This window comes from Pristis pectinata, chromosome 10 (genome assembly GCF_009764475.1).
Source record: "Pristis pectinata isolate sPriPec2 chromosome 10, sPriPec2.1.pri, whole genome shotgun sequence".
NCBI classification, from domain to species: Eukaryota; Metazoa; Chordata; class Chondrichthyes; order Rhinopristiformes; family Pristidae; genus Pristis; species Pristis pectinata.
In genome coordinates this window covers 81,974,142-81,998,892 of record NC_067414.1, presented here as the reverse complement: position 1 = coordinate 81,998,892, position 24,751 = coordinate 81,974,142, and the positions used below count along the sequence as shown (strand labels likewise).

Here is a 24,751-nt window from a genome sequence, read left to right as displayed (position 1 = left end):
GAGAATTTCAGAGCCAAAGGCTGAGGCAACTGAAGGTGGGGTCCTCAATGATAAAGTGATTAAAAGCCGATATCCTCAACAGGAGAGAGTTGGAAGAGTGCAGATACTTTGTGGAATTGCTCAGCTGGAGAAGATTACAGCAACAGGCAACAGCAAGGCTGTGGAGTTTTGTAAACAAGGCTGGGCATTTTAAAATTGAAGTGAATTGGGAACCGCCATAGGTCAATAATCTGTGGTAGGTGAATGGGTCTTTCTCCAAGTTGTACAAGTTGGGTGACTGGCCAGGAGACCATTGGAAAAGCGGAGGCTATAACAGAATGGATGAGGCTTTCAGTGATACATGTGCAGGAGACAGCGACAAATGGGGAATGTTGGGAGGTAGAAGTTGGTAGTCTTGATGATGGAACAACTACAGGAACTGGAAGCTCATCTCTGGTCAATTTGGAGACCAAGTTTAAGAACATCTACTTCAGCTTCAAACAGTGAATATTTGGTGGCTAGTGAACAGATTATTAAAAGGTTGAATGATGTGTCCAACAAATTACATTTGAGCTCTGATAATCCATGATCCGATAATTCAGAATTCCTGATGGTTTGACATCTGACTCTTTTGGTGACATTCCTGCTCACTTGGTCCCTGGTCCTCACACTCCCCTTCAGCTCACTGGGGCTCCGTTTCCCATGTTCTTTTTAACCTGAACAGAGTACTTTATCCATGTTTCCTTTAAACTTAATGCGATCACTTGGAAATTTATCATCTAAATAAGTGAATTTTAAAAAGTGTTGGAGTATTAATAGCGAATAACACCCGATGCTTCAGAAAATCTGCTTGCCCAGCACAAAGTCCTGAGCATGCCGGTTTAAGAGTTTTATTGTACAGAATTGCAGCTCCAGTTAAAGCTTAAAGCCCAACATCTGATTGTGGCAACTTGACCAGTTTGTATGAATGATTTTATACAAAGCCAACTTTGCAAGATTGCAACTGCCATGGATTGTCTTGACTAACAAGAGAATTTCACAGCTGGTTGGCTTCAGTCGAAGCGTTAACATAATTAGTACTAGTAACTGTCTTCTAGAATTATCTTATTGACAGATGAAACTGTCATCAACAGCTGACAGATGAAATTGACAGAAGGGTAGCAATCTCGGGATTGCTGCCAGTGCCACGCAATAGTAAAGGTAAGAATAGGAGGAGATGGTAAATAAATGTGTGGCTGAGAAGTTGGTGCAGGAGGGAAGGTTTTAGATTTTTGGATCATTGGGATCTCTTCTGGGGAAGGAGGGATCTGTACAGAGAGGACGGGTTACACCCGAACCTGAGGGGGGCCAATATCCTTGCAGCCAGGTTTCTAGGGTGGTTTGGGAGGGTTTAAGCTAGTATGCGAGGGGGATGGGAACCGGAGGAGTAGGTCAGAGGAAGAAGGGGATGGGGAATAGTCAGATCTAACAGGTAGAGAGGCTTTGAGGAAGGAGAAGCAGAGCACAGAGTATAAAAGTAAAAAGGTGGATGGGCTAAAGTGCATTTACTTAAATGTGAGAAGCATCAGGAATAAGGGAGATGAACTGAGGGCTTGGATAAATACATGGGACTACGATATTGTGACTATCACAGAGACATGGCTGACATCAGGGCAGGAATGGATATTGAATATTCCTGGTTTTCAGTGTTTTAAAAGGGATGGGGGTGGGGAGAAGAGGAGGACGGGTGGTGATACTGGTCAGGGACACGATTACAGCTGCAGAAAGGGTGCATAATGTAGAAGGATCCTCTCTCGAGTCAATATGGGTGGAAGTGAGGAACAAGAAAGGAGCAGTTACTCTACTGGGAGTATTCTATAGGCCCCCCGGTAGCAGTAGGGATACTGAGGAGCAGATTGGGAGGCAGATTTTGGAAAGGTGCAAAAATAACAGGGTTGTTATCATGGGAGACTTCAACTTTCCAAATATTGATTGGCACCTGCTTAGTTTCAAAGGTTTAGATGGGGTAGAGTTTGCTAAGTGTGTCCAGGATGGATTCCTGACACAGTATGTTGACAGGCTGACTAGAGGAAATGCCATATTAGATCTAGTTTTAGGTAATGAACTGGGTCAGGTGACAGATCTATCGGTGGGTGAGCATTTGGGGGACAGTGACCATTGCTCCATAACCTTTAGAATTGTCATGGACAGGGATAGGAGCAAAGAGGACGGGAATATATTTAATTGTGGAAAGGTGAATTATGAGGCTATAAGGCGAGAACTTGAGAGTGTAAATTGGGATGACATTTTTGAAGGGAAATGTACTATGGAGATGTGGTTGATGTTCAGGGATCTCTTGCAGGATGTTAGGGATAAATTTGTCCCAGTGAGGCAGAGAGGGAATGATAGGGTGAAGGAACCATGGGTGACGAGAGAGGTGGAACAACTAGTTAGGAAGAAGAAGGCAGCATACATAAGGTGTAAGCAGCAAGGATCAGATAGGGCTCATGAAGAATATATAGCAAGGAGAGAACTTAAGAAAGGGCTGAGGAGAGCAAGAAGGGAACATGAAAGGGCTTTGGCGAGTAGGGTTAAGGAGAATCCCAAGGCTTTTTACTCGTACGTGAAGAGCAGAAGGATGGCTAGAGTAAAGGTAGGACTGATTAAAGACAAAAGTGGGAAGATGTGCCTGGAAGCTGTGGAAGCGGATGAGGTTCTCAATGAATACTTCTCTTCAGTATTCACCAAGGAGACAGGTCTTGATGACGCTGAGGACAGTGTTGGTAAGGGTAATGTTCTGGAGTATGTAGATATCAAGAGGGAGGATGAGTTGGAGCTGTTAGAAAATATTAGGACAGATAAGTCCCTGGGGTCTGACGGAATATTCCCCAGGCTGCTTCGTGAGGCAAGAGAGGAGATTGCTGAACCGTTGGCTAGGATCTTTGAGTCCTTGTTGTCCACGGGGATGGTACCGGAGGATTGGAGGGTGATGAATGTTGTCCCCTTATTCAAAAAAGGTAGTAGGGAAAGTCCAGGGAATTACAGACCAGTGAGCCTTACGTCTGTGGTGGGTAAGCTGCTAGAAAGGATTCTAAGAGATAGGATCTATGATCATATAGAGAATTATGGACTGATTAGGGACAGCCAGCATGGATTTGTGAAGGGAAGATCTTGCCTCACTAGCCTGATAGGGTTCTTTGAGGAGGTGACCAGGAAGATTGATGAGGGTAGTGCAGTGGATGTGGGCTACATGGATTTTAGTAAGGCGCTTGACAAGGTTCCACATGATAGGCTTCTTCAGAAGGTCAGAGGGCAAGGGATCCTGGGAAGCTTGGCCGTGTGGATTCAGAATTGGCTTGCCTGTAGAAAGCAGAGGGTTGTGGTGGAGGGAGTGCATTCGGATTGGAGGGCTGTGACTAGTGGTGTTGGTTCTGGGACCTCTACTTATCGTGATATTTATTAATGACTTGGATGAGGGAGTGGAAGGGTGGGTTAGCAAGTTTGCAGATGACACAAAGATCGGTGGTGTTGTGGATAGTGTGGAGGGCTGTAGAAGCTTACAGAGGGATATTGATAGGATGCAGAGCTGGGCTGAGAAGTGGCAGATGGAGTTCAATCCTGAGAAGTCTGAGGTGGTACACTTTGGAAGGACAAACTCCAAGGTAGAACACAAGGTAAATGGCAGGATTCTGGGGAGTGTAGAGGAGCAGAGGGATCTGCAGGTTCATATCCACAGATCACTGAAAGTTGCCACACAGGTGGATAGGGTAGTTAAGAAAGCTTATGGGATGTTAGCTTTCATAAGTCGTGGGATCGAGTTTAAGAGCTGCGAAGTAATGACGTGGCTTTACAAAACTCTGGTTAGACCACACTCAGAGTACTGTGTCCAGTTCTGGTTGCCTCATTATAGGAAGGATGTAGAAGCATTGGAAAGGGTGCAGAGGAGATTTAGCAGGATGCTGCCTGGATTAGAGAGTATAGATTATGAGGAGAGACTAAAGGAGCTAGGGATTTACTCATTGGAGAGAAGGAGGATGAGGGGAGACATGATGGAGGTATACAAAATATTAAGAGGAATAGATAGAGTGGACAGCCAGCGCCTCTTTCCCAGGGCACCATAGAAGAACATAGAACATAGAAAAAGTACAGCACAATTAAGGCCCTTCAGCCCATAAAGCTGTGCCGAACATGTCCCTACCCTAGAAATTACTAGGCTTACCCATAGCCCTCTATTTTACTCAGCTCCATGTACCTATCTAACAGTCTCTTGAAAGACCTTATCGTATCAACCTCCACCACCGTTTCCGGCAGCCCATTCCATGCACTCACCACTCTCTGAGTAAAAAACTTACCCCTGACATCTCCTCTATATCTACTCCCCAGCACCTTAAACCTATGTCCTCTTGTGGCCACCAATTCAGCCCTGGGGAAAAGCCTCTGACTATCTACCCTGTCAATACCTCTCATCATCTTATATACCTCAATCAGGTCCCCCCTCATCCTCCGTCTCTCCAAGGAGACAAGGCCGAGTTCCCTCAACCTGCTTTCATAAGGCATGCTTCGCATTCCAGGCAGCATCCTTGTAAATCTCCTCTGCACCCTCTCTATGGCTTCCACATCTTTCCTGTAGTGAGGCGACCAGAACTGATCACAATACTCCAAGTGGGGTCTGACCAGGGACCTATATAGCTGCAACAATACCTCATGCCTCCTAAATTCAATTCCCCAATTGATGACGGACAATACACCATATGCCTTCTTAACCACAGAGTCAAACTGCACAGCCACTTTGAGCATCCTATGGACTTGGACCCCAAGATCCCTCTGATCCTCCACACTGCCAAGAGTCCTACCATTAATACTATATTCCGCCAACATATTTGGCCTATCAAAATGAACCACTTCACACTTATCTGGGTTGAACTGCATCTGCCACTTCTCAGCCCAACTCTGCATCCTATCTATGTCCCTCTGTAACCTCTGACAGCCCTCCAAACTATCCATAACACCCCCAACCTTTATGTCATCTGCAAACTTACTAACCCACCCCTCCACTTCCTCATCTAGGTCATTTATAAAAATCACAAATAGTGAGGGTCCCAGTACAGATCCCTGAGGTACACCACTGGTCACCGACCTCCACTCAGAATACGACCCTTCAACAACCACTCTTTGCCTTCTGTGGGCCAGCTAGTTCTGGATCCACACTGCAATGCCCCCTTTGATCCCATGTCTCCTCACCTTCTCCATAAGCCTCGCATGGGGTACCTTATCAAATACCTTGCTGAAATCCATATACACTACATCTACTGCTCTCCCTTCATCGATGTGCTTAGTCACATCCTCAAAAATTCAATCAGGCTCGTAAGGCAGGACCTGCCCTTAACAAAGCCATGCTGACTATTCCTAATCATATTATACCTCTCCAAATGTTCATAAATCCTGCCCCTCAGGATCTTCTCCATCAGCTTACCAACCACTGAGGTAAGACTCAGCGGTCTATAATTTCCTGGGCTATCCCTACTCCCCTTCTTGAATAAGGGAACAACATCCGCAACCCTCCAATCTTCCGGAACCTCTCCCATCTCCATGGACAACACAAAGATCATCGTCAGAGGTTCCAATGCTCAATACAAGAGGGCATGGCTTTAAGGTAATGGGTGGGAAGTTCAAGGGAGACGTCAGAGGGAGGTTTTTCACCCAGAGAGTGGTTGGTGCATGGAATGTGCTGCCTGGGGCGGTGGTGGAGGCTGATACGTTGGTCAAATTCAAGAGATTGTTAGATAAGCATATGGAGGAATTTAAGTTAGAGGGATATGTGGCAGGAAGGGGTTAGATAGTCTTAGGAGTGGTTTGAAGGTCAGCACAACATGGTGGGCCGAAGGGCCTGTATTGTGCTGTATTGTTCTCTGGTTTAAAGATGGAAGCCAATCAGTTCATTAACCTTTGCAGTTTCTCTTGATAGATCTACCCAACTAGTCTGAATTTACTGCACTTCTTTTCCCAACTTAGAACTGAGATAATCTACAATAAAGCAACACAATTTGAATGGACATGTTACATGTCATATTATAAAATTACACATCATTTCACATATCAAGCAAACTTGAACGCCACGCCAAAGGAAGATAGGATGGGCGACCTAAGCTTCCTCAATTAGATTTGTTTTAAGGGACAGCTTAAAAGAGAATACAGAGTTGGAGGAGCAAGGGAATTCCAGAATTCAGGGCCTGGACAGCTGGTGATTTAAGTTTTTTTTTTGATTGCTTTAAGAACAAAGAACATACAAAATACAAGCAGGAGTAGGTCATTCAACTCCTTGTTCTTGCTCTGCCATTCAGTAAGATTATGGTTGATCTTTTACTTAGCTCCATTTTCCTGCAGTATCTCCACATCCCATGAGTTCCTTACTATTGATCTTGGTCTTGGATATGCTCAGTAACTGAGCCTTCACAGCACTCTTGGGTAGAGAATTCTAAAGACTCACCACCCTCTGAGTGAAGAAATTTCTTCTTTTCTTATCTCAGAAATAAATGGCTAACTGTTTATTTTGAGATTGTGCCCCTTGACACTCCAGCCAGGGGCAACATGAACTCTGTATCTGGCCCTTCAAATGTATAAGAATGATAAGGTGTGTACAAGATGATAAGAGGCATAGATTGAGTGGACAGTCAGAGACTTTTTCCCAGGGCGACAATGGCTAATACAAGGGGACATAATTTTAAGGTGATTGGAGGAAGGTATAAGGGGTAAGTTTTTTTTTACAGAGAGAGTGGTGGGTGCGTAGAACGCACTGCTGGCAGAGGTTGTGGGGGCAGATACATTAGGGACATTTAAGAGACTCTTAGATAGACATATGAATGATAGAAAAATAGGGGGCTATGTGGGAGGGAAGGGTTAGATACATCTTAGAGCAGGATAAAATGTCGGCACAACATTGTGGGCCGAAGGGCCTGTACTGTGCTCTAGTGTTCTATGAAACATGTTCTGTAGTCTGTTCAGGCATTATTTAGAAAGTAAATATAGAGACAGTTTACAGCTCAGATCATAGAACACCCCAGGACAGAAAGCTGAAAACAACAGTCAAGCAACATCTCACCAGCTTGTGAAGTATTAAGCTGTGGCTTGTTAGTTGAAAAATCCTACTACAACTGAACTTTTGTGCAAGTATCTTAATGTATTCTTTCACAGGGTGAAATACAACCCACATTACTGGAGGACCTTCATATTAAAAGAATAAAGCTCAGGGAGATTGAGGTTCAGACTGCACCATAAAATGTCATAAACTAAACCTAAGTTAGAAGTAAGTTGCTGCCTGACCTGCTGATTTCCTCCAGAATTTTTTGTGTGTTGCTAAGTTAGAACTAGTTAATAATAAACTTTGATAGGCATGAAGCACATCATAGCTGAATCAGATTAAATGGACACTTTCTCCAAATTCTATATCCAAAATCCTGGTGCACTTCTTCCAGCAGCAACAAGCGGTTAATAATCGGGTATAGACCACCCGCCAATTTCTACCCACCAGCCTCTCTCCTCCCCATCACACGTACACTACACTGACCACCCCCCCCCCCCCAACTATTTCCTAGGCATGGTCATTGTGACCACCTTGAGTCCGTGAGATTAGGTTATGGATCAAACTGAGACTAACCTTGTTTGCATTGCTAATAAAGGATCAGATACATTATATGTGTTTGATTCGAGTCTTTCCTTATGGGGTCAATAGTCTCAGTGGGGTGAGTGATATGGAAATGTTAACAAAACAACAGCTCCATATCCTGCTTCTGGTTTTACATTTTCATTTGGCTTCTTTTTTTGCTTTTTTATGGAAAAGATGGAATATCCAACACAGAGCAGCTTGACTTTGCTTTGAGGAGTAACGAAGGGACTGCAAGGGCAATATGGACCTCTCAAATAGAGAGACACTCCTGGAGATGAACCTGTATGGGCAAATGTCTGGAGCAAAGTGGCCCTCCGCACAATATTCTCTCCAGCTCCAATGTAGATCACCCAAAATCAGCCAACACTATATTCTGCATTCTGGTATTGCATTTCCCATGTACTACCTCAATGTACTAATGTGATGAAATGATCTGTATGGACGGCATGCAAAACAAAGTTTTTCACTGTACCTCGATACATGTGGTAATAAATCAATTACCACTTACCAACAGTGCCCATTTTTTTCCACTTATTTATTTTTTGGGATGTGGGAATCACTGGCAAGGTCAGCATAGACTGCACATCCCCAATTTCCCTTGAACAAGATTTCTAACTGGGCCATTTCAGAGTCAAATAACAAACAGTTGGAGGAACTCAGCAGGTCAAGCAGCATCTGTGGAGGCAAAGAAACAGTCAATGTTTCAGGTCGGGACCCTGCATCAGGACAGATACAGGATCCTGACCCAAAACACTGACCATTTCTTTGCCTCTGCCGATGCTGCTTGATCTGCTGAGTTCCTCCAGCAGGAGACACAAGAGACTACAGATGCTGGAATCTGAAGCAACAAACAAGATGCTGGAGGAACTCTGCAGGTCAGGCAGCATCTGTGGAGGGAAATGGACAGTCAACATTTCGGGTCCAGACCCTTCTTCAGGACTGGGATCTCGACCCTAAACATCACTGTCCATTTCCCTCCACAGATGCTGCCTGGCTGGCTGGGTTCCTCCAGCATCTTATTTGGAGTTCCTCCAACAGTTTACATTTTTGCTCTAAATTCCAACATCTGCCAACTCTTGGTCCCCATTTCAGAGGGAACAATATTGATGAGGGTCTGAGGTCACCTCCAGGCAGGACAGCAGATTTCCTCCCCGGAAGGAGGCAAGTGAACTGGACATTTTACAACAATCCAATAATTTGCTTATCATCAATACCAAGGCTACCAGTTACCAAGGTACGATTTGTACTCTGGTCTCTGGATTATCAGCCCAGGCCACGGTTTACTTGTCTGGTAATTTAACCACTATGCCACCACATTAAAAGCCTAATGTTACATTATAATTCCTCACCTCCTCCACTGCAGGACTGCCGACACTGAATATTACACCTCAATGAATGAATCACTGATCCAAATACTGAAATGGCTTGCTAAAACATCTGTCTTTCCTGGTGAAGGGCAACTAGTTAAATGAACACTGCCCTCCGCACAAAACACATTTGTCATGTCTGCTCCTCTCTGCAGGCTCTGAACCTTGATCCAAATCCTGAACTCTTTGCAATTAAGTTCATCATCAATGGCAGCTAATCAATACTGAAGCTGAAAGTAATCCATAAACATGTTGGTTTTAGTTCAAGCACCGTATTGCAGTCTATCCCGTGTGGTTACAAGTCTGGCTGCTGGAGGTTGCTCCCTTTCACACAGGTTGCACTGATGTCCTCATTGACCAATGGGCAGCTCTTGTCATAGATATGCCAGCTTCAGATTGCCCAGGGAGAAATGAAAGATGTTTATGATGGCTAGATGTGGGACCATACCATGATAGAATGTGAACTGGTACGCTTGTAAGTGGGATATTGATCTGTTGAGCCTCTCAAGGACTGGATAGACAATGGTGCAGAGATCTGCTTTTGACCCCAGAATTAAGCCACTGGCTGATCCTGAACCATAGATGCCTATTCCCTCCTGTGTCCACTCCTCTCCTCAGGTTCAGACTGCTACTCAGTCTGGGCGTGATTCTACTCAGGATAACGAGGGATGTGAGCAGAGAGTAAAGCTCTGTTCCTGCAGAAAAGACGAGTTTACATGTCATCTCTGCTCCAGGAGAACTGCTCATGCATGAGAAACCTCATGCAGGAGGATCTGACAAGCATCCCTATTTGTGGAGAACAACATGCTGCTCTCATGCCTAAAGAACCAGGAGCTCTCCTGGAGTGCTCCATGTGCACATTCAGAGCAGCACGCTGCTCATCAGTGGCACTTCTCTGCTCAGAGGACTTTAAGCTGTTCTCTGGTGACGTTGTTGCTGTTCATTTCAAACTTCCAAATTGCTCCCCTGTGGCAGAGACCAGAAAGTCCAGACAGATCTGCATACAGGCAGATTGATCTGTGTGGCATCCTTCTGTGCCTCTCCAGCAGGCTCTGTGTGAGCCCTTGTAAGCAAGTGTTCATGGTGTCTAAGGAGCTGGTGGTCACTTAGGTACTTCAACATTCCCTCAGGTTGCTGTTTCTCATCTTCACCAAGTGGACAAAAATCAGTCAGGATTTGACAGGTGGTTGATTCCCTCCATTCAATTATCAGATGGTCACAGTGAAAACGTCCCGTGTCACCACAGTGGGAAGGTTCCCTGTCATAGCATTTTTTTATTTATGAGGGGAAGCAGAGGATATGGTGTATTTGGAACTTTGGAAGACTTTTGATACGATTCCACATAAGAGGTTGGTGATCCAAGTTAGAGCACATGGAAGTGAGGGTAATACACTGACATGGATGATGATTTGGTAATCCAAACAACAGAATGTTCTGGTGGCGTTTCTTAGGGATTAATGCTTGGGCTCCATGATCAATGTCAAAGATTTGGCCGAGGGAAGCAAATGTAACACTTCCAAATTTGCTGATGATATGAAACCAAGCAGGAATGTGGGTTGTGATAATGATCCAAAATGGCTTCAAGTGGATGTAAGCAAAGTTGAGCAGGCAATAACATGGCAGATATTGGAATACAGGAAGTCCCCGACTTACGAACGCCCGACTTGCGAACACCCGTACTTACAAACCGACCTTCGTGGTCGGTTCATAAGCGGGCCCAGCCCCCAATCCTACCACGGCGGCGGTACACCTTCTTTGGCCCAACCCCGGGCCAAGTGCGCATATGCGGCCAGGGAACCCCAGGCCAAGTGCGTATGTGCGGCTGGGGCCATGCGCGGCCGCGATCCCCAGCCCAAGTGCGCATGCGTGGCTGCGATCCCCGGCCCAAGTGCGCATGCGTGGACACTGTTCCGAGTTACATACAAAATCGGGTTACGAGCAGTCTCAAAAACGGAAGTCGTTCGTAACCCGGGGACTTCCTGTATTGTGAGATTATCCACATTGGTATAAAAAGGCTTAAATACAGACTATTTGTATATGGTCAGAGACAGGATAATGTAATGTTCAAAGAGTCCTGTGTTCCCTTGTACACATAGAATCATAGAGTAATGCAGCACTGAAACAGGCCCTTCGGCCCAATTCATCCATGCTGACCAAGGTGCCCATCTAAACTAGTCTCATTTGCCCATGTTTGGCCCATATTCCTCCAAACCTTTCCTATCCATGTACATATACAACCGTCTTTTAATTGTTGTTATTGTACCTAGCTCAACTACTTTCTCTGGCAGCTTGTTCCATATATGCATCAGCATCTACATGAAGAAGTTGCCCCTCAGATCCCTTTTAAATCTTTCCCTTCTCACCTCAAACCTATTCCCTTTCCCTGGGAAAAAGATTGCGTACATTCACTTCATCTCTGCCCCTCATGACTTTATACACCTCCATGAGGTCACCCCTCAGTTTTCTAAATTCCAAGGAATAAAGTCCTAGCCTGCCCAACCTCTCTCTGTAATTCAGGCCCTCAAGTCCTGGCAACATTCTCGTAAATCTTCATTGCACTCTTTCCAGCTTAATGACAAGGTGACCAAAACTGTACACAAGACTCCAAGTGTGGCCTCACCAACATCTTGTGCAACCGCAACATAAAGTCCCAACTCTTATATTCGGTTCCCTGACTGATGAGGCCAGCGTGCCAAACCCTTTCTTCACCACCCTGTCTACCTGTGACGCCACTTTCAGCGAACTATGCACTTGTACTCCTAGGTCCTTCCATTCCACAACACTCCCCAGGTCCCTACCATTCATTGTATAAGTCCTACCCTGCTTTCACTTCCAAAATGCAACACTCTGCACTTATCTGAATTGAAAGCCATTTGTCAATCCTCAGCCCACTTTTCTAGCTGATCAAGATCCCCCTGTAATTTTTGATAAGTTTCTACACAAGTCACTGAAAGCCAACATACAGAATCAACAAGCAATTAGGAAGGTGAATGTATGTTGGCCCTTATTGAGAGAAGGATTCTAATACTGGAGTATAAATGTCTTATTGTAATTATAAAGGGACTTGGTGAGACTACACCTAGAACATTGTGTACAGTCTTGGTCTCCTTACCTAAAGGTAGATTTATTGGCTGTAAGGAAGCTGTCCTGAGCCTGGTGGTACATGTTCTTAAGCCTTTGTATCTTCTGCCCAATGGGAAGGGGGAAGGGGAAGAAGAGAGAATGATCAGGGCGGGAGGGGTCTTTGATTATGTTGGCTGCTTTCCCAAGGCAGCGGGAAGTGTAGAGAGAGTCCATGGATGGGAGGGTTAGTCTTCATGATGGACTGGACTGCATTCACAACCCTCTGCAATTTCCTGCAGTCTTGGGCAAAGCAGTTGCCATACCAAGCTGTGATGATTCCAGATAGGATGTTTTCTATGGTGCATCTATAAAGTTTGGTGAGAGATATCAGGGACATGCCCGAATTTCCTTAGCCTCTGAGGAAGTCGCAGCATCGGTGTGCTTTTTTGGCTGTAGCTTCCATGTGGCTGGAACAAGACAAATTGTTAGTGATATATACACCTCAGGAGTTGAAGCTCTCACCCATCGCCAGCTTGGCACCATTGATACAAATTGGGGCATGTACTCCACCCCACTTCCTGAAGTCAATGACCAGCTCCTTTGTTTTGCTGACATTAAGGGAGAACTACAGGTCACAGACACAAAAGGGGGATATCATTTCAGTTTAGGACCGAGATGAGAAGTGAGAAGAGGGAAGTGAACCTTTGGAGTTCTCTACCCAAGGCACATGGGGATGACCAGTCATTCAAAACTGAGATGGATACGATTCTGGATATTGGAGGAGCCAAGGGATATGAGACAGGACAAGAAAATGGAGGGTAGATAGATCATCAGCCATGATTTTATCAAATGATAGATTATGTCAAATAGCCTACTCCTGCTTCTAGTTCTATGTTCTTACATTACAATTTTATAGGACACAGGGAACAGACTCAGTTGCATTGTGTTTGCAGTGCCATTCTTATAGAGCAATAAAAGGAAATATCTCTTTTGTGCCATCTTGTTGTTTTGTTATTGTATTTATACAACGCAAGAAAGCTTCAAGATAAGATTTCTTTATTAGTCACATATACATCGAAATCAGAGTGAAATGCATCTTTTGCGTAGGGTGTTCTGGGGGCAGCCCTCAAGTGTCGCCGCGCTTCCGGCACCAACATAGCATGCCCACAACTTCCTAACATGTACGTCTTTGGAATATGGGAGAAAACCGGAGCACCCAGAAGAACCTACGCAGACACGGGGAGAACATACAAATTCCTTACAGGCAGTGGCCGGATTTGAACCCATGTCGCTGGCGATGTAAAGCACTACCATGCCTGCCTCTGAATGTTTTTAATTTCACTACTTTCCCTTGCTTTAGGTTATCTTTCCTCTTCAGTTCCTATGATCTCTTTCTTACTGTTTATACGGTAAACTCTCCGTCTGTCCTTTCAAGCTTTCTAGAACAGAACATAGAAAACCTACAGCACAATTCAGGCCCTTCGGCCCACAAAGCTGTGCCGAGCATGTCCCTACCTCAGAAATTATTAGGCTTACCTATAGCCCTCTATTTTTCTCAGCTCCATGTAGCTATCCAAAAGTTTCTTAAAAGACCCTATCGTATCCACCTCCACCACCGTTGCCGGCAGCCCATTCCACACACTCACCACTCTCTGAGTAAAAAACTTACCCCTGACATCTCCTCTATACCTACTCCCCAGCACCTTAAACCTGTGTCCTCTTGTGGCAACCATTTCAGCCCTGGGGAAAAGCCTCTATCTACCCGATCAATGCCTCTCATCATTTTATAAACCCCTATAAGATCCTCCCTCATCCTCCGTCGCTCCAAGGAGAAAAGGCTTCCTCAAAAGTTCCCTCAACTTGCCTTCATAAGGCATGCTCCGCAATCCAGGCAGCATCCTTGTAAATCTCCTCTGCACCCTTTCTATGGCTTTCACATCCTTCCTGTAGTGAGGCGACCAGAACTGAGCACAGTACTCCAAGTGGGGTCTGACCAGGATCCTATATAGCTGCAACAATACCTCTCGGCTCCTAAATTCAATTCCCTGATTGATGAAGGACAATACACCACATGCCTTCTTAACCACAGAGTCAACCTGTGCAGCTGCTTTGAGTGTCCTATGGACTCGGACCCCAAGATCCTTCTGATCCTCCACACTGCCAAGAATCCTACCATTAATACTATACTCTGCCATCATATTTGACCTACCAAAATGAACCACTTCACACTTATCTGGGTTGAACTACATCTGCCACTTCTCAGCCCAACTTTGCATCCTATCTATGTCCCGCTGTAACCTCTGACAGCCCTCTATACTATCCACTACACATCCAACTTTTGTGTCATCCACAAACTTACTAACCCATCCCTCCACTTCTTCATCCAGGTCATTTATAAAAATCACAAAGAGTAAGGGTCCCAGGACAGATCCCTGAGGCACATCACTGGTCACTGACCTCCATGCAGAATATGACCCTTCAAAACCACTCTTTGCCTTCTGTGGGCCAGCCAGTTCTGGATCCACATTGCGATGTCCCCTTGGATCCCATGCCTCCTTACTTTCTCAATAAGCCTTGCATGGGGTACCTTATCAAATGCCTTGCTGAAATCCATATACACTACATCTACTGCTCTCCCTTCATCGATGTGTTTAGTCACATCCTCAAAAAATTCAGTCAGGCTCAAAAAATTCTCTTGGTTTTTATTTTCTCAATGTCACTGTGTTCCTTGTTCCCTACTTCAAGCTGCCAGAACAATCTCCTTTCCTCCCCACAAATGCATTTCTTTTCCTCCTCCCTTTTAGTTTATGAAATTCATATCACTAGCCAAACCTTTCACACAGATCTTGAAGCTGAATTGGATCTCTGTCAACACTTTAAACAAATTTAGAGACATAATTGGCATCACATCAACTCCTCATCTCATTATATTTCTAAAACTACCCAGAACCAAATATTGGCTTCAACATTGTTTGCTTTGTTGCAAATTGAGTTGATTTACAAATGCAACAACTTCGTGTGCATATTACTTGCAGTCAAGCTATTTGACAAATGTAAGCTAATTATCATGGAGACACAAGAGACTGCAGATTCTGGACTCCATCATCTTCAACCCTTTGTTTCCTCCACCTACCAGCTTCTGTCGCTATTTCCACTCTCCCCTCCTACATCTGTCTATCAACTGTCCTCACCTGGATCCATCTATCACTTGCCAGCTCTTGCTCCACCCCCTCCCCTCACATCTTTTGTTCTGCACATCTCCCCTCTATCTTTCAGTTCAGATGAAGGAGCTCGACCCAAAATGTCAACCACCCATTTCCCTCCACAGATGCTGCCTGACCTGCTGAGTTCCTCCAGCTTGTTGTTTGTAAGTTCAGCTGTCTCAATTTTAAGGCTAAGTTACAATGTTCATGTTATAAAGTTCCTTCTCTTCATCCATGGGATGCGGGTGTTCTGGGTAGCTCACAGTAATTCATCAGTGACTCCATTAAAATTGTATTATATAATTTCAGAGATAGACCTTAAGTCTCCTTTCTATCCAAAGGCACATACAGTATATTGCCAAGTATGTGTCCTGTCCCACGGACACCCTAAAGAGTTAAAACACAAGAGAAACTCCTCCATGGGTTCAGAATGTAAACACATCATCTGATGTGTCCTGTAGCAAACAGATTAGAGGTTCCCAGGCTTGACTCCTGTACTGAGTTGGCTGAAATCCACTGACAGCAGTTAGGAGGATGCAAATGATCCCAGATCCTCAAGATAAGGCAGTAAATGACCAGCAAGAGTTCCCAGTCCAATCAAGAGAGGCTAGACAGTTTGCGTCTTATTTGTGGACATTTATAAGAATGAGGGGTGACCTCATTCAAACACATAACATCCTAAGGGGGATTGGCTGGGTAGTTATTTGAAATGTTCTCACCAGTGGAACAGTCATGAACAAGGAGATAAAATAAGGGGCTGGCCATTTAAGACTAGGGTGTGTAGAAATTTCTTCTCTCAGACAGTAATGAATCTCTGGAATTCTCTGCCCCCAAAGGTAGTGGAGACCAGATCATTAGATATATTTAAGGTGGAGATGGATAAATATTTGAAAGACGAGGAATTGAGAGATGTGAGGAACTGGCACAGAAGAGGAGTTGAGGCCAGCAAAGATCAGGCGTGATCATAATGAATGATGGGGCAGGTTTGAGGGGCCTGGTGCCCCATTCCTGCTCCTAGGTTCTTGTGTTCTTGTAACGATTGCTGATCATTTGCAAACCTAATGGAAAGGTGGGGTTGGGAGTGTGTTCTGTTCAATAGTAAAATAGCCTCCTGACCCTCGCCAGCTACCCAGTACCACACCACACCCCAAGTAAGCTCACACATTGGCAAAAGCCCCTTCAACAACAACCTGGAGATGGCAGCTCTACCCCAGCAAGAGTCAGTGGCCTTTAGAGGAATGGGGGAGAAAAGACTCAAAAATAGCTTCAAGATCCCTCAAAATTAAATAGAGCTAAATATGACAGGAGTACATTTTTCCCCAAATATTGCTATATCTGAGTGTCTACTTTTCAGGTTCTTCAGAATTATAGACAGCCATTGTTGATAAGTCTAAGTGGGTTTGCATAAGTGCCTATTTCAAAAGAATATATTCAGTTTTTGGGAGTTTAATAAACACATTTATGCTGTTTTACAGGGAATTAGAAGAGATTGTTATTTGGAAACAAGTTCCTGATGGTTAGACTATTAAACTTGGGCCTACATCCCAGCAGGCCCACAAGCCACCTACACTGGAGTGCGGTGGTCAGCAGAACTAAATCCACCACATCTCCACTTTACCCGCTCCTGCTTCATCAACTCCACTTCCACTAACTTCATGTCCATCCAACTTCTCATTATTACTTCTTCCTCCAAAAATAATCATCCTTTGTTCTTACTAAATACTGTCCTATCTCCAATCTTCTCAGATCTCCAAGAGAAGAGATCACATCCCCAATCAGTGCACAACTCCCACACGTCCCTCTGACCTAGTTTTTGCCTCTCCCACGGCTGCTCTGTAACATTGGACACAGTTCAGCAACCCACCCTCACCTTTAGTGGTCCAGCTCAATGAATGCCTGGGGTGAGTAGAATGGGAAGGTCTTTTTGCTAAAGAACACATTTGGGCTTAATAATGTCAAAATCATAGTCAGCTCATCACTTCCTATGTAGAAGTGGATTTATGCCCTTGTGTGTTTCTATACTGCCATGTAATACACCCACTGATGTAGAGTTCAGTCCGGCAACTATCTTGCACCCTGCTGGCATATAAGCAACTGTCATCACAAGCAACTGTCATCACAACCAAATAAAAGATGACCTGCTTCTATGGATCTTGGTGGCATTATTAGTTGGATCAACAAACATATACTTGGAGCTGCAACCAATTCCTTCAACAGTTTAATGGATTCGGTTGTCATCCATACACAGGCCGATCAATCAACACCAATAGCTTGGAAACTCCTTAAGCACTTTTGTACATCTGGAAGTAATGTAGCAATGGTTGGTGGCTTTATACCCACTGTGCTGTGGCACCACAAGTAGCAGTGTTATAAGCCTACATACAGTTCCATGCAGGTCAATAGGTATTACTACTATCATCTAGTAATACAGGCCACACAGTGGTGCAGCCAGTACAGCCACTGCCTCACAGCACCAGCAATCCCAGTTCAATCCCGACCTCTGGTGCTGTCTGTGAGGAGTTTGCATGTTCTTCCTATGACCACTTAGGTTTCCTCTGGGTGCTCTGGTTTCCTCCCACAACCCAAAGACATGCAAGTTAGTAGGTTAATTGGCTACTGTAAATTGCCCCCAAGTGTGAAGGTGAGTGGTAGCATAGAGGAGAGTTGATGGGAATGTAGGGGGAATAAAATGGGGTTAGTGTAAATGGGTTGATGTAGACTCAGTGGGCTGAATGGCCTGTTTCTGTGCTGTATAACTTTATGACTCTATAATAGTTATTTAGCAATTGTTTCACAGGCGAGACCATATCTTTGTCTTGGCTGCTTGTGCTTTTGTATTTGCCACCTTAGTGATTCCAGCTTTGCAACAAAACACAGAAATAATGGTCATCCACAAACTTTGCCTGCACCCAGCTGTTACAAAAAATAAGTTGAAACAAGCTTCCTGGGACACTCCCCCAATGGCAGTGGTTGAACCAGGTGCTTCACCAGTTGAAAACAACATTCTCATCTTTACATAAACTGAGCAATCATCACATCCTGAGCCAAATAAAAGGCAAATAAAGATATCCATCAACACTGGCATCAGCTGTTCACATATCTGTTTGAGTACAGTATTGCTTAGCAGGATACTACAAAACACCAAGGTAATACTCAACGTTACCTTGTTCAGCAGTACTCAAGAGCTTGCACACTAAAACAAATGCTCTTCTCTCCACGCGGGACTGATTAACCTACCACATGCTCCCACTCTTGTTCCAGATATCCAACAACAGTATTTTGCTTTTTTGTTACACAGTAGCACTGCATTATTTAATGATTCTTCTGCTACAGTGGGGCTGCCATCAGTAGCAATATTTCAGAGTTATGAAATTAGACCCATTTCTGGAGCTGTATTTAGACCTAGAGATCTCCACAGGACCTATTCTACAGACCAGACAGTGGAGCCCTGATCCCAGGAATGCAGAGCAATCCTCACTCAACAAATTAGTGCCTTCAAATAGAACTCCTATAATCGGTAGGACTTTGGTGGTGACAGACTGGGAGATTTTCCAATTGTTTGTTTATCATTCCTAGTAATGCATCAACACACTTTTAATTCACTTTTTTGGATGTTACATAATAATACAATAAATTTTCCAGTGAACCTGACGAGTGTAGAGGGAGTGTGAAAATGAGGCCCCGGTGAGTTTAACGGCAATGTGGGAAATGGGGACCCAGTGAGTTTAACGGGAGTGTGGGAAATGGGGACCCAGTGAGTTTAACGGGAGTGTGAGAAATGGGGCCCTAGTGAGTTTAACGGGAGTGTGAGAAATGGGGCCCCGGTGAGTTTAACGGGAGTGTGAGAAATGGGGCCCCGGTGAGTTTAACGGGAGTGTGGGAAATGGGGCCCCGGTGAGTTTAACGGGAGTGTGGGAAATGGGGCCCCGGTGAGTTTAACGGGAGTGTGGGAAATGGGGCCCCGGTGAGTTTAACGGGAGTGTGGGAAATGGGGCCCCGGTGAGTTTAAATGGTAGACAGTAAAGTGAAGCAGATGACCCAGATGCTGAACCATCAGGATTTCCAAACAACATGACAGTGGATTATCAAAGTATTCCTGGAATCCGATTTCCTTTGATTTTCCGTTATTGTTTACTGATAGAGTAACAGCAGCCTCACATTAAATATTCTATTATTTTTCCATACTCTTTCAGATGTTAGAAAGGTGGTGTTTCAATATCCGTGGTGAGAACCTACCAAGAAAGTTCAATATTTGTACAAATCCATTGTAAAGAAATTTGCAACTGTGATAGACCGAGGTCAAGTTCTAAAGACAGATTTATGAAGAGATATCAAGCTCAGAACAAATAGGGAGGAGGCAGTGCTGGACCTAATCTTAGGCAATGTAGCCAGGCGAGTGGTTGAAGTGTCAGCCTGGGAGCATTTTGGAGATAGTGACCATAACTCTGTAACTTTCAAAGTTGTTATGGAATGATATAAGAATGGCAGCACCTGCCTATCACTGTCTCTTACCTGCATCTACCTATCATCACCTTGTGCCCACCCCACATCCCCTTTTTTGTCCACCTATCACTGCTCTGCTTTCCCCTTTTCCTATCTTCAGTCCTGAAGAAGGGTCCTGACCCGAAACATTGACCACCTACTCTTCTCCATGGATGCTGCCTGGCCTGCTGAGTTCCTCCAGTATCATCATGTTTTTCATCTAGATTCCAGCATTTGCAGTCCTTTGTTTCTCTGTGGAATTTAAAGTCTTGACCGGGGGAGGGCCAGTTTCAATATCATAAGACCACATCTGGGAAAAATAGACTGGGAGCAGCAACCTGCAGGCAAGTCTACATCCAACAAAATGCGAGTCATTCAAAAGTGAAATAGTGAGGGATCAGGGACAAAAGTAAGGACCGTAAGAAATGTTGAATGTCAAGGGATATTGAGAGCTGGATAAGGAAAGAAAGGGAAGCATACAACAGGTACAGAGAATTGAGAATGGGGGAGGTCCTTCATGTGTGTGGAAAGTGTAGGAGGTTACTTAAAAATTAAATTAGGAGAGGATAGAAGGGGCAAGAAATATCACTGACAGACAAGGTTAAGGAAAATCCCAAAGCATTTTATAAATACAGGCAAGGGAATAACCAAGAAAAGAGTAGGAATGAATAGGGCAGACTATGCATGGAGCCAGAGGACATTGGTGAGGTCTTGAATGAATACTTTCATTTGTATTCATTTAGAAGAAGGGTACTGTGGTTAAAGTACTCAGGGAGGGAGACAATGGCATTCTAGAACAAATTACCACTGAAAAAGAGGAGATATTAGATGTCTTAGTGGCCTTAAAGGTGTATAAATCTTCAGAACCTGATGAGATGTATCCCAGGCTGTCCCAGGAGACGAGGGAGGAGAATGGTTGGGTCCTGATGGAAATCTTTAAGATGAGGTGCCAGGTGACTAGAGGACAACAAGTGTACCTTTACTCTGCTCTCACCCCCACCCCTCCCAGACCCAACAGGGATAGGGTCCCCCTTCTCCTCACATTTCATCCCACCAGCCTTCGTATCCAACACATCATTCTCCGCCACTCCCACCATCTCCAATGGGACCCCACTACCAAGCATATCTTCCCCTCCCGACCTCTTTCTGCCTTTCGCAGGGACTGCTCTCTCTGCGACTCCCTCATTCACTCAATCGCGCCCCCCCCACCCATCCTGCTCCCACCCCTGGAACTTGCCACTGCCCCCGCCATAGGTGCAACACCTGCCCCAACACCACCTCCATCACCTCCATCAAGGGACCCAAACATTCCTTTCAGGTGAGACAGAGATTCACCTACACCTCCCTTAATGTTATCTACTGCATTCAGTGCTCCAAGTGTGGCCTCCTCTACATTGTTGACACCAAACGCAGACTAGGTGATCATTTCACAGAATACCTGCGCTCTGTCCGTAACTGCAATCTGCATCTTCCCATTGCCAGTCACTTCAACTCCCCCTCCCACACTATCACTGATATGACAATCCTCGGCCTTCTCCACTGCCAGGAGAATTCTAAGCACAAACTGGAGCAACAGCACCTTATTTTCCATCTTGGAACCTTGCAGCCTAACAGCATAAACATTGAATTCTCCCACTTTAAGTGAGGTTTACAAATCCACGCCTTGAACTCCTCGTGTCCATTGCACATTTTCCAAACCAGCTACTGAAGATTCTTTGATGACACTAATTATTTGATAATGTATTCTGTACTGTCTATTAGATCATTGCTATTACTTAAAGGATTGTTACATTCTCCATATTTTTCACATTACAGCCATGACTCAAGAAGTATTGCATTGATTGCAAAGCTTTATAAAAATGTTGTTATTGAAGACTAAATACTCCATTAGCAATAGACGTTCAAGAAGAGATTGAAACTTTCAATTTTAACTGTGAAAAAGCATATAAAACACCCCAAAGGCGTTTTTGGAAACAAAGTTAATTTTGTTTTTTACTCACAAATAACCCAGTGTCAATAATAAATGCCAATCTATGCAGAGTTAATATTTTGATTTCAGAATGCTGCATGTAGCTTTCATAACAGATTACCAACCAATCCCATATGGCTGTGTAATGTGCTGGCCAACAGCCTGACAGTGGTGAGAAAAAGCCAGAATAAAAGGAACAGGCATGAAATGGACTCTTGTGGTCAGATGGAACCAGAGGGTAATGAATTTAGGTAATGGATGTGGGAGGCAGTGGTGGTGGGCGAATGGAAAAGCTGAACAAAGGGAGGGAAAATCTAGGTGGTTCAGCAGGAGTGGGAAAGGAACACTGGGGTTGTGGGTTACCTGAAATTGGAATATTCGGAATTCCCAATGGGGCACCTGGCTCACCAAGTGATGGTTGCTCAGCTTTCTTTCCATTTACCTGGGCCCTGGTTCTTGTTCTTTCTTTCGACCCACTGGGGCTCAGTTCCCATGCTCCCTTTAAACTTAACTGATTCATGGGAAAATTTATTGTAATACAGTGTAACGTCTTAAAAAAAAAGTGAATTAAAGTGTGTTGGGGGATTAATAGAAATAACGTCCAACAATGCGGAAAGTCTGCCAGTCCGGCACCAAAGTTATGAGTGTGCTGATTGTTGGAGTTTTATGCAGACAGAAAAATAGTTAAGGCTGCTGACATTTCATCATGCCCCACATACGCTGCCCCAATCTGCTGAGTATTTCCAGCATCTGCACTTCTTTGCCAGTGACAATTGAGCTGGAAAGAGTGCAGAAAAGATTTACGAGGATGTTGGCAGGACTCGAGGGTCTGAGTCATAGGGAGAGGTTGAGCAGGCTAGGACTTTATTCATTAGCATAGAAGAATGAAGGGTGATCTTATAGAGGTGTATAAAATCATGAGGAGCATAGATAGAGTGTATGTGCCACCCTTTTTCCCAGGGTTGGGGAATCAAGAACTAGGGGGCATAGGTTTAATGGGAACCTGAGGGACAACTTTTTCACCCAGAGGTTGGTCCATATGTGGAATGAGCTGCCAGAGGGAGTGGTTGAGGCAGGTACATTAACAACATTTAACAGGTACATGGATTGGAAAGGTTTAGAGGGCAAATGGACAAATGTGACTAGCTTAGATGGGCACCTTGGTTGGCATGGACCAGTTGGGCCAAAGGGCCTGTTTCTGTATGACCCTATGACCACAGTTTGCATTTTTCAACAGCTGACTCTTTGGAGTAAAACTCCTTCTTTATCACTGACCATCCAGGACTTTTTACTCTTGAATAATCCTGTAAAGCTGATGATACTGAAAGCACCAAACAACCTTGAAACAGTGTACCTGTTAATTCCTGTCCTTAAACAAACATTTTTGAAAGTTAGATTTCCAATAGCATTAAGACTGAATGCCATTTACAGCCTTCACTTGCTCCTTAACGCTGTTCTTTATGGCCCTACAATGCAACACAGTGGATGATGAGTTAATATTAAAATTCTTTAATGTTAAAAGTGTGTAAGAGCCAATACAAATAACGAACAGATTCTGTAATAACTAGGCAGGGAAACAAGGACGGAACATTCAAACCCTGATCCACTCCTTTTCCAAAGAGATTTCATAAATTACACCTTCTCTGATATTGGCTGGTAGAGACGAGGACACGTGAGGAAGCTCACGAGTTTCCCTTACAGTGGCGATGCCAACACAGGTGATCACCGAGACGTGAGCTGAGCTGATCCCACCGTCTGAACAGTGCAGGCTGGCTGATGTGTGTGTCGTGCAATTAGTCTGCGCTGCCACGAATGAAAAGCAGTTCAATGTCACTGATTAGATGTCCTGCTTTTAGGGGAGGGGTGCATTTTGCACGCCTTTAGACTGGGGTGGGTACTAACTTTGCTGGAATGTTTTATTTTTTGTGAGTGGGAGAGCTGGTAGGTTGGGGGCTTTCGATTGCATCAAGCTACCTGCACCAATAAATGACTTATACTGCAGTGACCTTTTATATAAAAAAACAGGTTATTTACAGAGCACCGTCTAATAATAACCTCAGTCTTTACGCCATATGTTAGTTATTGATCCGGTGACCCGGTTATTTGAATTCAAATTCAACCCGCCTGTTTATATATTAACCCACTCAATATGTTGAAGTAAACACTCTTCCTCCCGCGGAAGAAGGTGTAACTGAGCGGCCAGGAGTTAGAGGAGCGCCTGTTTTGTTTTAAATGAACCCGAAATAAAGTCCCAGGGGAAAGGAAGAAAGGGGGCAGGTTAAGAAGAATTGGCTTACGTGAAGCTGCTTGTAGGGGCGGGTCGGCCGTCTCCTGCTGCAACCAGCAGCGGGGTCGGGGGCACGGGCTGCGGAGACCTCTTCTTCTGCCGCCAGGAGCCCCAGCTTCTCCTCCTGCCGCTGGCAGCCGGCGACTCCTTGCACTCGCTCTGGGCATCTTCCCCGCTCTGATCTCCGGTCGACCTGCTGCGTTGGAAAACCCGGCTGATTTTCTTCTTGAAGCCTTTCTGCTGTTCCTGCTGCTTCCCCGCCTGCGTCTGCTCCATGCCGAGGGCTGAGAGGTGGGACGGTGGGAGAGCCCAGCCGAGCCGCTCCTGGTGTCCGCACTGGGCTGACCCGCTGCTCAACTGCAGCGGAGCCGCTCACTTCATCGGCTTCACTGCCAAGCCGAGCAACTGACTGTTGCTCAAACAAACATTGCGACACAGTTTATCCGGGCAGAGGGAGAGACAACTTTCCAATTTCCCGGTTACCGCTGTTTTCCAGTGTTCTGCTCCAACAGGTCTCCCTCAGCTCCACTAACTTGCAAAGTGCCGCCACCACACGTCCAAGAGCTACAATAACCAAGATCCAGCTGTAATTTTCTTTGTATAGCTTGGCTTACATTCAAGAGATCTATCCCAGGTTGGGCACAGGTTTACTCAGGTGAGGTGCCGATACATTTAAGGATGAAAATAATAGCGCTGTTTAAAAGTGGTGAGGGTTTATCTTTCAACAGCAACACACACAAATTCCATGGATGAAGGGTC

The 24,751-nt window shown here is 44.8% G+C and overlaps 1 protein-coding gene across 2 annotated transcripts in view; it reads right to left on the bottom strand.

Annotated features, from left to right (window-relative positions):
• Window positions 1-24,477, bottom strand: part of LOC127575458 (uncharacterized) — a 132,202-nt gene extending 107,725 nt beyond the window's left edge. For both annotated transcript variants that reach the window (XM_052025349.1, XM_052025351.1), the window contains exon 1: window positions 24,003-24,477. In XM_052025349.1, coding sequence (XP_051881309.1) covers window positions 24,003-24,268 — 266 coding nt within the window. In that variant the 5' untranslated portion in view covers window positions 24,269-24,477. The remainder of the gene's footprint in view (window positions 1-24,002) is intronic.
• Between the last annotated feature and the right edge of the window lie 274 nt (window positions 24,478-24,751).